This window comes from Equus asinus, chromosome 14 (assembly GCF_041296235.1).
Source record: "Equus asinus isolate D_3611 breed Donkey chromosome 14, EquAss-T2T_v2, whole genome shotgun sequence".
Taxonomy (NCBI): domain Eukaryota; kingdom Metazoa; phylum Chordata; class Mammalia; order Perissodactyla; family Equidae; genus Equus; species Equus asinus.
This window is the reverse complement of record NC_091803.1, coordinates 1,153,792-1,167,612: the sequence shown is the minus strand read 5'-3', so window position 1 is coordinate 1,167,612 and position 13,821 is coordinate 1,153,792. Positions and strand designations below refer to the sequence as shown.

General features: G+C 60.7%; 1 protein-coding gene across 2 annotated transcripts in view; it reads left to right on the top strand.

The window, feature by feature from the left end:
- Positions 1–327: 327 nt before the first annotated feature.
- The window catches only part of INTS1 (integrator complex subunit 1), a 35,581-nt gene continuing 22,087 nt past the window's right edge, over positions 328–13,821 (top strand). The window contains exons 1-15 of one of the 2 annotated variants that reach the window (XM_044746733.2): positions 328–660; positions 1,177–1,467; positions 3,790–3,986; positions 4,148–4,285; positions 4,514–4,673; positions 4,809–4,914; positions 5,047–5,233; positions 5,361–5,506; positions 5,601–5,742; positions 6,784–6,960; positions 7,543–7,651; positions 8,254–8,374; positions 8,854–8,931; positions 9,673–9,830; positions 10,651–10,747. In XM_044746733.2, coding sequence (XP_044602668.2) covers positions 603–660; positions 1,177–1,467; positions 3,790–3,986; positions 4,148–4,285; positions 4,514–4,673; positions 4,809–4,914; positions 5,047–5,233; positions 5,361–5,506; positions 5,601–5,742; positions 6,784–6,960; positions 7,543–7,651; positions 8,254–8,374; positions 8,854–8,931; positions 9,673–9,830; positions 10,651–10,747 — 2,165 coding nt within the window. In that variant the 5' untranslated portion in view covers positions 328–602. Of the gene's footprint in view, positions 661–1,176; positions 1,468–3,789; positions 3,987–4,147; positions 4,286–4,513; positions 4,674–4,808; positions 4,916–5,041; positions 5,234–5,360; positions 5,507–5,600; positions 5,743–6,783; positions 6,961–7,542; positions 7,652–8,253; positions 8,375–8,853; positions 8,932–9,672; positions 9,831–10,650; positions 10,748–13,821 lie in introns of both variants that reach the window. The other variant, XM_070484070.1, reaches the window with a different exon arrangement.

The window sequence follows — 13,821 nt, the reverse complement described above, 5'->3', positions numbered from 1 at the left end:
AGAACCTGCCCTCTGACCCATAGATGGAGAGCGGGACTCTGAAGGTCCAGCACTATGGGATGGGAATCCCGATGCTACCCCTCTTAGCTGGCGCGTCACCAGAGAACCTCAGCTTCACCCCCAGACAGAGGGTGACAACAGCCCGCCTCTCCCGCCATCGTTGTATCAAAATACAACGAGGCCCCGCGGCCTCCCGCCGCCAGAGGGCGCTGCAGGCACGGCGCAGGCGCCGCAGGGCCCTCTCACCTCGCCGCCCGTCCTCCTCCCACCCACGCTATTTTGCTTCCGGTTCTTCCGGAAGTCGCGGCGCCGAGGGCGGTGCGGTGGGCTTCCGGTTCCGGGGAGCCCGTTGCTGCTGCTGGGCTCCAGGTGCGGTGGGCGGGAGGTGTCCTGGCTGCGGCTGCGGGCGACACCGACCCTCCGCGGCGCATCCGAGACGGGGCCCCCGCGGCCCCCCGCAGTCGCTCCGCCCTGCGGGGCCGTTCTGCCTCGAGCCCCCTGCCCCGAGCAGCCGAGGGCGAATGAATGAGCGAGCGCCCCGGCGCCGGCCTTCCCACGGGTGACGCGTCGGCGGCGAGGAGCGGCGCGGGCCCGGGACGAGCATGAACCGGGCCAAGCCCACCGCCGTGCGCCGGCCCAGCGCGGCGGCCAAGCCCTCAGGTGCGCGCGGGCAGCGGGGCGGCTTCGCGGGCCTCCCGGCCAGGCCAGCGCTGCTCCGGGAGTCGGGTCTGGACCAGCTGCCCTCGGTCCTGGGCGGCCCCGGGGGAGGCGGGACCGCGCGCCTGCCTCCGGGACGCGGCATCTCGGTCCAGGCCGGGCCGGCAGGCAGTGGACGATAGCGAAGGCGTTCCCGGGGGGCGGTGGGGGGCGTGGACCGGCCTCGGAGCCGGGCTCCGCCGCTGGCCGGCTTGTGGTCTGGGGTTCGTGACTTAGTCTCGTCTGTAAAGCGGGAGTAGCGCTGCCTGTGTTAGATCTGCTCGGATTGGGGGAGCCGGCGCATGGATGTCCGAGGGGCCTGGTGTGCAGTGAGCTCTGCTGCGGCGCCGCCGGGAGGCTCGTTTCTTGCTTCCCCACGGCCTCTGAAACAGACGCAGATTGAAGTCAGTCTCCGACATCCTTTCCGTCTCGGTGGACGCTGTGTGACCGTGCACGTCTCTCCACCTCCCTTGTCTGCAGGGCACCCTCCGCCAGGAGACTTCATTGCTCTGGGCTCAAAGGGTCAGGCCAGTGAGTCGAAGACGGGCTCCACCCTGCTGAAGCCGGCCCCCTCCGGCCTGCCTTCGGAGCGCAAGCGGGATGCTGCGGCCGCTTTGGCCGGTGCCTCTGCCCTGACCGGCCTCACCAAGCGTCCCAAACTCTCCTCCACGCCCCCTCTGAGTGCCCTGGGGCGCCTGGCTGAGGCCGCGGTGGCAGAAAAGCGCGCTATCTCTCCCTCAATTAAAGAACCGTCTGTGGTCCCGATTGAAGGTAAAGTCGGTCCCTGGACTTCCCGGAGGACATCACCCTCTGACACTTTGTCAGTCCACTAGGGCTTGGGTCAGGGCCCCTTGCGGTCAGCACCGGGGGTGCAGCGTAGGTTCTTTGCAGAGGGGCGAGCAGAGTGCTCTGAGAGTCTCTTCTCTGGGGGCCTGGCACCCAGGTACCTTTACCCCGAGGTGCTTCCGAGTTCCGTGATGGGGGCAGGGGCGGGGGGTACTAATGTGACCCAGGGAAGATGGCAAGGGTGGGTCTGGGCCCACGTGTGCTAGTGCCACGTCCGCGGCAGGAGGAAGTGTTGACGCTGGGCGAGTTCCTCCAGGGCACCCTGGTGGCCTTCACTTTGAGGGTGGAATGAGCCGGCGCGTGGGCTTCTCGTCAGTCCCGCAGACAAAGCTTGTGCCCGCGCTCCCTAGTCTGGGTCTGCTCCTTCGTTCCGTTGCTCGGGTGACGTCTTTGTGGATCGCCTCCGTTGTGATGGGCTCTGTTCTGAGCGCTGGGGAGGAACAGCAACCGTGAAGCCCAGATCCTCGTTCCCACGGGCCGTGTGCTCTGGCGAGTTCCTCTCTCTGCCTGGGACGAGGAGCTCGGCACTCGTTCATCCTTTCTCTCCAGTTACTGAAGACGAAGAGTTTACCTGCCTCGTTTTTTTTTCAGCCGGAAAGATAACATAATAACCTTAAACATATGATGTTTTCATAATCCCATTGTGTGTGTCAAAGCGTTCGATTCTGCGTGCGTGTGAGGTTGCCCCCACTCTGCTGCATCACCTTCCCGTTCGTTGTTTCTCGTGGCTGCACGATGTCGCGTAGAGCAAATCTGTTAACATCCAAGCGTCCGGATGTGGAGCACTTAGGTACCCACGTGGCGGCCGGGAGCGAGAAGGCTCGTCAGGGAACTGTGATATGAAGTCAGGCTTTGGAGGATGGTTGCGACTGTGACAGACAGGCGAGGGTGTTGGAGAAGAAAGCGCTAAGCTGGAGCCCGTGTCCTGAGAATGGCGCTGTGCCCAGGGAACAGGCGAGGTCTGTGCAGCCCACAGCGTGAGACGGGCTGGCGGTGGGGAAGATGCTCGTGCCTCATAGGCAGTGGCTAGCCTGGGGGCGTACGGAACAAGGACGCAGCTGGAGCCGAGCTGCGGGAGATGAGTCGGGTGGCAGCTGCCTCAGACCTGCAGTTTGGGGGCCCTCACCTGGCAGCCAGTGTGCTGACGACTGGAGTGCTTCCGGGGCTGAGGTCCCGGCTCGGGCTCGACCTTCTCAGTTATGAGCTGTGCTTTATTTGTTTAGTATCATTTCCTGTAAAAAGTGGCTGAGAACTAAACAAGGTACCACTGTGAAAAGCACAGTCTGGACGATAAAGTACAAGTATTTTTAGCGAAACAGAGAAAAGGCTGAGTTCAGCTCTTTCTGGTGTCTGGCATCTGGACTCTCTTCAAAGTGGACCTTGGGTCGTTCCAGTCCCTCCATCCTGCCCGTTTGTCTTTGGTTCCTGGCGCCCAGAAAGCATTCAGAGCATCTCGTTGAGTCCCGTATCCTTGATGCAGTTAGGTCAGTAACAACACCTCTCTCTGTACGTTTGGAAGTTTAAAAATGCGATCCTGAAAACCCTTTGGTGAAAGAAGAGATCAAGATGAAAACTGGAGATGTAGACCTGAGCATGTGACGTGGAGACAAGTGACGTGGCCGAGCGCTTGAGAGGAACGTTCGGGGGAGCCAGTGCCAGCGGGTGGGCAAGCTGAGGTCCCGCTGAGGGAGGGACAGCGGATGGGAGAAACCCACGGAGTGGAGGGAGAGGTGCTGACGGGCAGACGTGGACACTAGCGGGAGGGCCAGCACCCACGCTTGGTCGTTTGCAAAGACCATTAAAGCCAAAGCTCCTGGGCGGTAGATGGGAAAAGGAGCGAAGGCCCGGCCGCGGAGTGGGGAAGAGACGGCCGGAGAGGCGGTGCTGTTGAAGGGAGAAGTGTGAGACAGGGTGGCGTCGTGCCGGCTCGTTTGAGAATTTAGGGAAACTCACCAGCCTGTAGGAAGATAAACGTGCTGCTGTGGGACCGCACTCCTCAGGGTAGCTGTGTGGGTTCCGCAGAGAGGTCTGGGGTGACTGGCTCCCGTGTGCGGCCGGCAATATGTGCTGCTTCTGCTCCCTGTTTTGCTGTCCTCCTCGGACCCTGGTCAGCTGCATGCGGCGCAGCCCTCAGCCTTGCTTGCTGGCTTTCTGACAGCTTGCCAGCTTGTCCCCTGGCTTTGAGGGGGACCCCAATAGGCGGTCTTGTGGCTGCCCACTCTGACGGGGTGCTACCTCCACCCACAGTTCCCCCCACAGTGCTGCTGGACGAAATCGAGGCTGCGGAGCTGGAGGGCAATGACGACAGGATCGAGGGCGTGCTGTGCGGGGCTGCAAAGCAGCTGAAGGTCACCCGGGCCAAGCCGGACAGCATCCTGTACCTGAGCCTCATGTACTTGGCCAAAATCAAGCCAAACATCTTCGCCACGGAGGGTGTCATCGAGGTGAGGCCTGGGCGTCCCCTTACTTCATCCTGGGAAGGGGTGGGCAGAGGGGGGTGGCCTTCGTCGCTGTGTCTCTTCTCCCTCCCTGGTGGCCTCCCTGGAAGCACATCTGCCCTATGCATGGGGTTGGGCTTCCCCTGGCCATGTGCACTGTCCTGTAGGCTCTGTGCAGCCTCCTGCGGCGGGACGCCTCCATCAACTTCAAGGCCAAGGGGAACAGCCTCGTGTCCGTTCTGGCTTGTAACCTGCTGATGGCCGCATACGAGGAGGACGAGAACTGGCCCGAGATCTTTGTCAAGGTGAGTCCACGTCTCCTGGGAGGCTCAGTGAGGTCACCGCTTTGTGTTGAATGCAGGAGGGGGGATCCCCTGGACCCCCAGAAGGAAAAGGAGGCAAACGGTGTGTTCTCTGTGCATCTGGTGGCCCTGGGGAGGTCTGGGGAAGCCCTGTCTTGGTCCTGCCGTGACCCGGCCGGGGAGCAGGCCCACAGAGAACAGGCAGAAGGGGCCAGCTTCTATCACATGCAGGTGTACATCGAGGACTCCCTGGGGGAGCGGATCTGGGTGGACAGCCCACACTGCAAGACATTCGTGGACAACGTCCAGACAGCCTTTAACACCAAGATGCCCCCCAAGAGCATGCTCTTGCAGGGGGAGGCGGGGCGCAGTGGAGGGGATCTCAGTGCTGGTAAGGATGCCAGGCAGCCGGACTGGGGAGAGGACGGGGTTTCCACATGCGGGGAGGGCTGCGGTCATTGCTCCCTCCGTGGGGCCCAGCAGAGGGGGAGCGGGTGCTTGTGACTGTGAGGCACTTGATTTGCAGGGAACAGCCCTCACCCTGCCCTCACTGAGGAGGAGGACAGCCAGACAGAGCTCCTGATCGCCGAGGAGAAGCTCAGCCCCGAGCAGGAGGGCCAGCTCATGCCCAGGTAGGCGTGCCGCGCCGCCCCAGTGAACCCAGGCCTCCCGGATGCGCAGGCCCCTGCGTGTGGCGGAGGCGGCAGGTGGGCCCCACGGGGAGAGCCTGCCTTCCTCCTCCCCCCCTCCCCCCTCTGGCCTAGGTATGATGACCTCACAGAGAGCGTGGAGGAGTACGTTCTCGACATGCTCCGGGACCAGCTCAACCGGCGCCAGCCCATCGATAACGTCTCTCGGAACCTCCTGCGGCTGCTCACCTCCACCTCTGGGTATAAAGAGGTGCGACTGATGACGGTGCAGAAGCTAGAGATGTGGCTGCAGAACCCCAAGGTGAGCACAGGGCGGTGCTGCACCCTGCACTGCACGCAGGGTCGGTCACCCTGCTGGGTCCTGTGGTGCCCACGCCCCGTCGGCCCGAGGCTGAGGTTGATGGCACCTTCCTTGGCCTTCCGCCCAGCTGACCCGGCCAGCCCAGGACCTGCTGATGTCCGTGTGCATGAACTGCAACACGCACGCCTCCGAGGACATGGATGTCATTTCCCACCTGATCAAAATCCGCCTCAAGCCCAAAGTTCTCCTCAACCACTACATGCTCTGCGTCAGGTCCGGCCGGGCGGGGAGGGAGGCGGGTGGGAGCGCAGCCTCGGTGGGCGGCCCTGGCCCACACAGGCGCCCCGTCTGCTCGGCTCGTGTCCAGGGAACTGCTGAATGCGCACAAGGACAACCTGGGCACCACCATCAAGTTCGTGATTTTCAACGAGCTCTCCAACGCGCGGAACCCAAACAACATGCAGACGCTCTACACCGTGCTGCAGCACAGCCCGGAGCTGGCGCCAAAGGTGGGCCCCGCGGCGGGGCAGGGCGGGGCTCACTGGTGCCTGCTGCAGCCGCTCTCTGGGCTGGAGGGCAGGCCCTGGGCTCAGGGCGGGGCGGGGTGCGTGGTGTCGTCCGTGGTGCCCGTGTTGAGGTGAAGTGGGTAGTGTGGTGCCGAGCTGTGTGGAGAAGGCTCTGGAAGGGGCCAGTAGGGACTGTGCCCGTGAGCTGTTGTAGCGCTTGAGTTTGTTTTCCGGTCAGTGCATAGCGGGCGCAGTCACGACTCGTGACCATTTTCTTGGAAACGCAAACCAGAATTGTCAGGAGTTGAAGTGCTGAGCCTTGAGACAGGCTCCGGCTTCCAGGCTGAGGCTGCTCTGGCTGTCCTGAGCTGTGGGCCTTATCAGACAAGCGGGTGTGCCCGTGGTCCCCGGTGTGGGCCCAGCTCTGGGCCCCCGGATTCAGGGTCCCTTCTGAAGAGGGAGCTGAGAGCAGCACTCCTGTTGTCGTTAACACGAGCTGGGCTCTGAAGCCGTTAGTTGCACATGAAACCCCAGGGAGACGCGATGCGGTTCCCGCAGTCAGCCCCCTGGCGTTTGAGGAAGGGGGTTGCGGGTCGGCGGTCTGGTTTGGGGTGGGGTGGGCGAGCCCGCACCTTCATCCCCCGGGGCTCGGCTGCCTGGAGTTTAGCAGCGTGCACGCCCTCACCCGCAGCCAGCCTCTGTTCATTACCCTGTCCCCTCGTTTATCGAGGACTGGTGCCCCACGAGCCAGCTGCCAGCAGAGTTAAACAAGGCCTGTCCCCCGCTGTCAGAGCCCGGCCGTGGAGAGGGCAGGCTTCCCCACCACCTGGGAGCGGGTCAGTCTGTGAGTCGTGCTGCAGGACGCTCGTGTGCTGACGTGCCTGCCGTGCTTCAGGAGAGCAGGCGGTGGGACCTCTTCCTGGGTGGCCTAGGGAAAGCTGCCTCTGGGGCCGAGCGAGGCCGTTACGGTGGGTGTGTGACGGGACGGAAGCCGGTGGTGAGCGGCCTGGTCCCAGCAGCTCCCCGTGTGGTCTCTCCGCCCAGTTCCTGGCCATGGTGTTCCAGGACCTGCTGACCAACAAGGACGACTACCTGCGGGCCTCGCGGGCCCTGCTCCGGGAGATCATCAAACAGACCAAGCACGAGATCAACTTTCAGGCCTTCTGCCTTGGGCTCATGCAGGAGCGCAAGGAGCCCCAGTACCTGGACATGGAGTTCAAGGTGCCTCACCGCCCCTCCCTGAGTGCGTGGGCCTGAGTGGTTGGCGCCCCGTGTGTGTGACGGCCATCCCAGGGGCGGCGTAGGCCCTATCCTGCACGAGGACCGAGGAGGGGTGCCCGAGTGCCCCCAGGGTGTGGAGTCTGTGGTGCCGGGGACTGAGGGTTCCGGGGAGGCAGGGCCACCCAGCGTGTGCGTGGAGGGGCGGGCAGGCGGTCTGCTCTGGGAAATTCAGGGTTTGTGAGGGTGCAGAAGATGAGGCCGAGAAGGAGGGTGGGGCGGGTTGAGGAAGATCTCGAGTGCCACGCAGCTGAGTTGGCAGACAGCCCAGGGTGGTGGTCCACTTCTCAGGAAGGTGGGCCTTGTCCAGCTCTCTTGGCTGACCCTCCTTCCTGTGGCTCGACCCAGCCTTGCTGCCAGCTGCCTCTTGGGGTCAAGATCTCCTCCTGCCCGGCCCTCTCCTGGCTCGGTGGTCCCGGGGCGTCCTCCTGTCCCAGCTGCTTGTGTGCTGAGAGGCCTGAGCGAGGCCCCTCGGGTGCGGGCCCCTCCAGAGCACAAACCCCGCGGTGCTGGCTGTGCTTGCAGGAGCGCTTCGTGGTGCACATCACGGACGTGCTGGCCGTGTCCATGATGCTGGGCATCACGGCCCAGGTGAAGGAGGCCGGCATCGCCTGGGACAAAGGAGAAAAGAAGAGTAAGATGCGGAGCAGCCTGGAGTCTGCGCGGGTCCAGGCCTGGCGGCAGTGGGCGCTCCCCTGGCCCCAGCAGAGGGCGGGCAAGGGCGGTCCTGCAGTACAGCCAGAGGCGCCGGGAGCTTCTGGGGGCTGCCGTTGCCTCTTCTGCCCGTTTGGGCTGAGAACGCCAGCTCCAGGCCCAGGGCCCGTTCTCTGCTTGAGTCATTTGCTCCTTTGCGATCTGGTGCCCATCATGGGGCGTTTCAGGCTGTGGCCTTTCAGCCAAGGGATGGGTGTGTTTAGACCAGCCTGTTTCGGGTCATTTCGAATCCTGCTGGAAGGTCAGGCCGCAGAGACACTTTAAGCAACTGGCTGGAGTAAAGTCACTTGGGCTTTGAGGGTGTCGGCACCCTGGCTCTCCTGGGCCTGCGTGAGGGTGAGCAGCGTGTCGTTCCAGCTGCATAGGCGTGCCCCGTGTCCTGTGCGTGTCCCTCTGTCATTATAGGTGGGCAGGAGTGGGGGTGCTCTGAGGGCTTCCCTCCCTGTGCCAGCCTTGAGCTCCACCCCGAGGGCCCCTCAGGCTCCCGTGCGGCCTGCCGGTGACCCTGCTTGTCCCTTTCAGACCTGGAGGTGCTCCGCTCTTTCCAGAACCAGATTGCTGCCATCCAGCGGGATGCCGTGTGGTGGCTCCACACCGTCGTGCCCTCCATCAGCAAGCTCGCCCCCAAGGACTACGTGCACTGGTACGGGCCCCGCTGTCCTGCTGCTCACGTGGCTCTCTACTTCCCTGGGGTGACTTGGGACAAATGGCAGGGCTTGCCTGACAGCAGCCTGTCCCCCTAGAGGGGGTCACTGGCTGACGCCAGCATCTTAGGACCCAGAGGTGCAGTGGGCAGCGGTTCCCCATCCTGCGTGACAGAGGGTCAGCTTGCGTGACATCAGCGTTTCAGACAGAGCCTCCCCTCTGGGGGCAGATGGGGTCTCGTCGGGCTGGGCCGGGCTTTGTAAACACCGCTCCGTCACTGCCAGCCCCCAGCTCTCATTGAGGGCTTGCCGGAGGCTCTCCAGAAGGTGCCCCGGGGAGCCTCGGAGCTTAGGCACAAGGCAGTCCCTCCAAGCACACGGCTTGCAGCCTGGGGGGGGACATGGTCTGTCTTGGAGCTAACGGGGTAGAGAGGGCCCCCGGGACCCCACGCCCTGACGTCCTCTCTGCCTCCCGCAGCCTCCACAAGGTGCTCTTCACGGAGCAGCCGGAGACCTACTACAAGTGGGACAACTGGCCACCCGAGAGTGACCGCAAGTGAGCACACCCGGCGTCCAGGGGTCGTCTGCTCCCGTGGGGCCTGGCTCCTGTGCCTGGGGCAGGGGTCGTCTGCTTCTGCAGGGACCGGTCAAGTCTGGGGCCCGCTGGAGCCCGCCCAGCACCTCTGTCCGGTCTCCATGGTCACCGTCCCCATCCACCCGTGAACCCTGGGTGCCTTCTTTGCGTGTGTGCAGTGTCTTTGCCACGTCACCTCCACACCCAGGGTTCACTAGCTGTCTGCCCACTCGTGCTTCCAGGCTGTGGTGTACACACATCCTTCTCTCCTCGGCCTGTGTCGTGCCCTGTCTCCCCGAGCCCAGGGTCGCCCTGCCCCATGCATTCTGAAGGCTCGCTCCCACTGACCCACCTTTGGGTGCCTGCTCACCGTCCAGCTTGCTCATCTTGTACCCACCTGAGCTCTGTGCCCTTTCACGTCACAGTTGGGCGGGCTGGGACTGGCTTGTCTGCCCCCTGGCTCTGAGGCCCCTGAGGCCCAGGTGCCTTCTCACGTTCCGCCTTGGGATGGCTGAGCCTTGTCCACAGAGGCATCAGGAGCAAGTGGCTGTGGGAGGGGGCAGCTGGCATCCTCCTGTCCAGATGAGACTTGGACCCGGGGCTTTCCCTGTACTTGGGAGTTGGACGGTCCCCGCCTCCAGCCTGTGGCCCTTGGTGCAGGAAGTCACCTGCTGGCTTGGGGTTGGCCCCCCTGAGCCCAGCCTCTCCCTGGTCTGCTCACAGCTTCTTCCTCCGCCTGTGCTCGGAGGTGCCCATCCTGGAGGACACGCTGATGCGCATCCTGGTCATTGGGCTGTCCCGGGAGCTCCCGCTCGGCCCCGCAGACGCCATGGAACTTGCTGACCACCTGGTGAAGCGAGCTGCGGCCGTGCAGGCGGATGGTAAGGGTCCCTTGGGGCTGGGTCCTGGCCCCCTGTAGGGGTCAGCCTGCCCCTGCTGGGCTTTGCCCCCCTCCCCCCTTGCAGAAGCCGTCTGGGCACTGGCACATGCCCTCCAGCCTGCTTCTGCTTGGGTGGGCCTGACTCTCGTGTTCCAGCTGGTTTCAGCTCACCTTGCGGCCCCTCCTTGCTGTACCTGACTGGTCTGGGGCATTGGGAGCTGGGCAGCGTGTGGCTTTGGCTGTGGTTTAGTCCTTGCCCTGCTCTGGACTTCACCCTGGGATGTGTGTACGTTCTCAGGGGCTGAACCATGTCAGGCGTTCCTGTCTGCCTCCTCTTCAAGGGCCACTGCAGTGATGCTGCACAGAGCGGCCGTGCTTTTGAATTTGCACGTCTCCTGCTGCCAGTGGGCCAGCGTCTGACCCCTCAGTGTGGTGGGCGAGGCCCCCATGGTCAGCGCTTGCTGTCTCCCATGCTCCTCCCACCCTGGCCATGCCAGGGCTTCTGCTCCAGACACGCTGTGCGTCCTCCCATCGCTGCTCTTCCCTGGGCCCCGCTGTGCTCCTCTCCCTGGGTCTTGCTTGTTCTGAAACCCCATTCAAGTGCCATGAAGTGAGGACTTGCCTCAGTTTCTGGAGGCCTGCTCGCCAGCTTCTTGCACCTCCCTTGCTCGGGCACACTGGTTGCATTTCACCTGCGTCTTGTCGGTGCCCGTGTCAGTCTCCCACCCTGTTCCTCTTGCCCTGATACCCCGTGGCCTGAGTCTTCTGCCTTGGTGTCCACTGGGTGAGTCTGACCGGGCGTCTGGAAACCTGTGTCTTAGATGTGGAAGTGCTGAAGGTGGAGAGGATCCAGCTGATCGATGCCGTCCTGAACCTGTGCACCTACCACCACCCGGAGAACATCCAGCTCCCGGCAGGGTAAGACGAGCGCGGTCCGCAGCCTCCCCACAACAGCCCTCCTCCCCGCCTCGGGCTCGCCGTCCACAGCGCCTGCTCCCCCACCCGGGCTGGAGCTGACTGCCCTGTCCCGGCTCCCTGCAGGGCAGCTCCCAGTGGCCTTCCGCAGACCACTGGGAGACCAGCCTGTGCTCAGTGACTGGCCTGACGCCTGTTTTCCTGCCATTGTCTGGGTTTTAGTGATTTGCTCCTCCATTCTCTCCTTTTTGATGTCTCTGTCTCATAGCTGCTTTTTGCCTGTGTTTGTTAACACGCACGCTTTATTTGGTAGGTAACAGTGAGTTTACGCTCAGTTTTCTTCGCTGCTTTGTTGAGATATGATTCACATATGCTTCACCCATTGAAAATTTGTGGTTCCGTGTTTTTCAGTCTATTGACAGAGTTATGTAGTCATCACCACAGTCTGATTTTAGAACATTTTTGTCTGCCTAAAAAGCCTGTACCATTTGCTGTCACTTCCCGACCCCTGCCCCAGCCCTTAGCAACACTGACCTGCTCTCTGTCCCTGTGGATGTGACTTTTGCGGACATTTCGTGTAAAGAGAATCATACAGTGTGTGGTCTCTTGCGTGTGGCTTTTCTCACTGAGCATCCCATTTTCAAGGTCCGTCCACAACCTGGCGTGTCTGTGCCTCGCTCCTTTTTGTGGCTGAGTAGCCTTGTGTTGCACGAACACACTGTGTTTTGTTCGTCGTTCGCCGTTGACGGGCGTTTGGGTTCTTTCCACTCTCCACTGTCGTGAACGCCGCTGTGAACGTGGCTGTACGGGTTTCGTGTGGACGCGTCTTCAGTTCTCTTGAGTGGATGCTGAGGAGTGAGATTGCTGGGGCACACCTTTAGCTTTGTGAGGAACTGCCAGGCCTTCCCCCGGTGGCTGCCCTGTTTCACGGTCCCAACAGCAGTGTCCGAGGTCCAGTCTGTCCACGCCCTCTCCAGCCCTCGCCATCCGTCTGTCCTGCTTTAGCGTCTTGGTGGGTGTGAGGTGGCATCTCATTTTGGTTTTTGTTTGCGTTTCTCTAATCGCTTCTGACACTGAGCGTCTTTTCGTGTCTTTATCGGCTGTGTGTATTATCTTTGGAGAAACGTCTATTTGAGTCCTTTGCCCATTTCTAGGTTTTGTTGTTGAATTTTTGTGTTGGGTTGTAAGAGTTCTTTGTGTGTTCTGGATTCTAGACCCTCGTCTAGGATTTGCGGATGATTTCTTCCATTCTGTGCTTGTCTTTTCGTTAATAGTGCCCTGTGAGACACAGACGGTTTTGATTTTGATGAAGTCCAGTTTATCTGTTTTTCTTCCGTGTCTTGTGCTTTTGTGGTAATCTGAGAAGCCATTGCCTAGTCCAGGGCCATGAAGATTGACTTCTCTGTTTTCTTCCAGGAGTTGTGTGGTTTTGGGTCTTTGATCCATCTTGAGCTCGTTCCACGTGTGGGGTGAGGAGGCTGTCCCGGTCCAGGCTTCTGCGTGTGGGAGTCAGTGGTCCCGGCACCGTTAGTGGAGAGACTTTTCTTCTCCGTTGACTTCCTTGGCGCCTTGTCGAGGCTCAGTTAGCCGTGCGTGTGTGGGTTTGTGGACTCTCAGCTCCGCTCTGTGGGTCTACGGGCAGCAGCAGAACCTCACGTCCGGTGAGGTCCGACCCCCCTCTCTGCTGCTGCTTGTGCTCTGGCGTCCCCCCTGAGAGGCCGTTGCTTCGTCCGAGCTCACGAAGACCTGCTCCTGTGTTTTCTCCTACGAGTTTTTATAGTTTTTGCTCTTAACAGTTGGGTCTGTTGTCCATTTTGAGTTTCTTTTTGTCTCTTGTGTGAGGCGCGGGTCCGACTTGATGCTTTTTCATGTGAACGTCCCGTTGTCCCAGCACCGTTTGTTGAAAAGGCTGTTCCTTCTCCCACTGACCGTCGTGGCTGCCTTGTCAGTAACCAATTGACCAGAAACGTTTGGGTTTCTTTCTGAATTCTGAATTCCGTTCTCTTTTCTGTATGTCTGTCCTAACACCCATCTCACACTGCCTTCATTGCTGTATTTTGCGCTGAGTTTTGAAATTGGGAAGTGTGAGTCCTCCAACTTTGTTCTTTTTGGGTTTTTTTTCCTTTTTTTTTTTTTTGGAGGAAGATTAGCCATGAGCTAACATCTGCCACCAATCCTCCTCTTTTTGCTGAGGAAGACTGGCGCTGAGCTAACATCTGTGCCCGTCTTCCTCTACATTATATCTGGGACACTCGCCACAACATGGCTTGATGAGCGGTGCTAGGTCCATACCCAGGATCTGAACCGATGAACCCCGGGCCGCCAAAGCGGAACGTGCGAACTTAACCGCTGCACCATGGGGCCAGCCCCCAACTGTGTTCCTTTTTCAAGGTTGTTTTGGCTATTTCATGTCCTTGCACTTCCATATGAGTTTTAGAGTCAATTTGCCAATTTCCAGAAAACCAACTGGGATTTTGATGGGGATTGCATTGAAGATGTGCATCGGTTTGGGGAGTGTTGTCATGAAAACAGTCTTAACCCTTCCCATTTCTTTCAACAATGTTTTGTAGTTTTTATTGGGTAAGTCAGTCTTGCACTTTTTCTGTTAAATCTATGGCTAAGTGTTTTTTTCTTTCTGACTCTGTTGTAAGAGGCGATGACTTCCTCATTTCTGTTTTGCATCATGGGTATGTGTTCTGCTCCCCAACTTGATCTTTCTCCTGGCAGCCTGTTGGCGCCCCCTTCCAAGTCAGCGTCTCAGATTCGCTTGGTTCTTTCTAACAGCTGCGTTCCGTGTCATCACCGGGAAGGACTAAACTTTAATTCTAGTTGCATTCGGTGACTTTTAGGTATTACACAGCTACCTCTCAGTGGACCTGGGGGTGTTTCTGGTTCCTGATGTGAGAACGAGAATGATGACTAACGCTTAGTGAGCATGTGTTGCTTGCCCGTTGCCACCACTTTGTAGGTGGGAGACCGCCACTTCCAGAGGCCGGGGCCTCCCCCAGAGCGCAGAGCCGGGGTATGGGCTGGTGGTGAGCCCTGCGGCTGGGCTGTGTGCAGCGTCAGGCTTACAT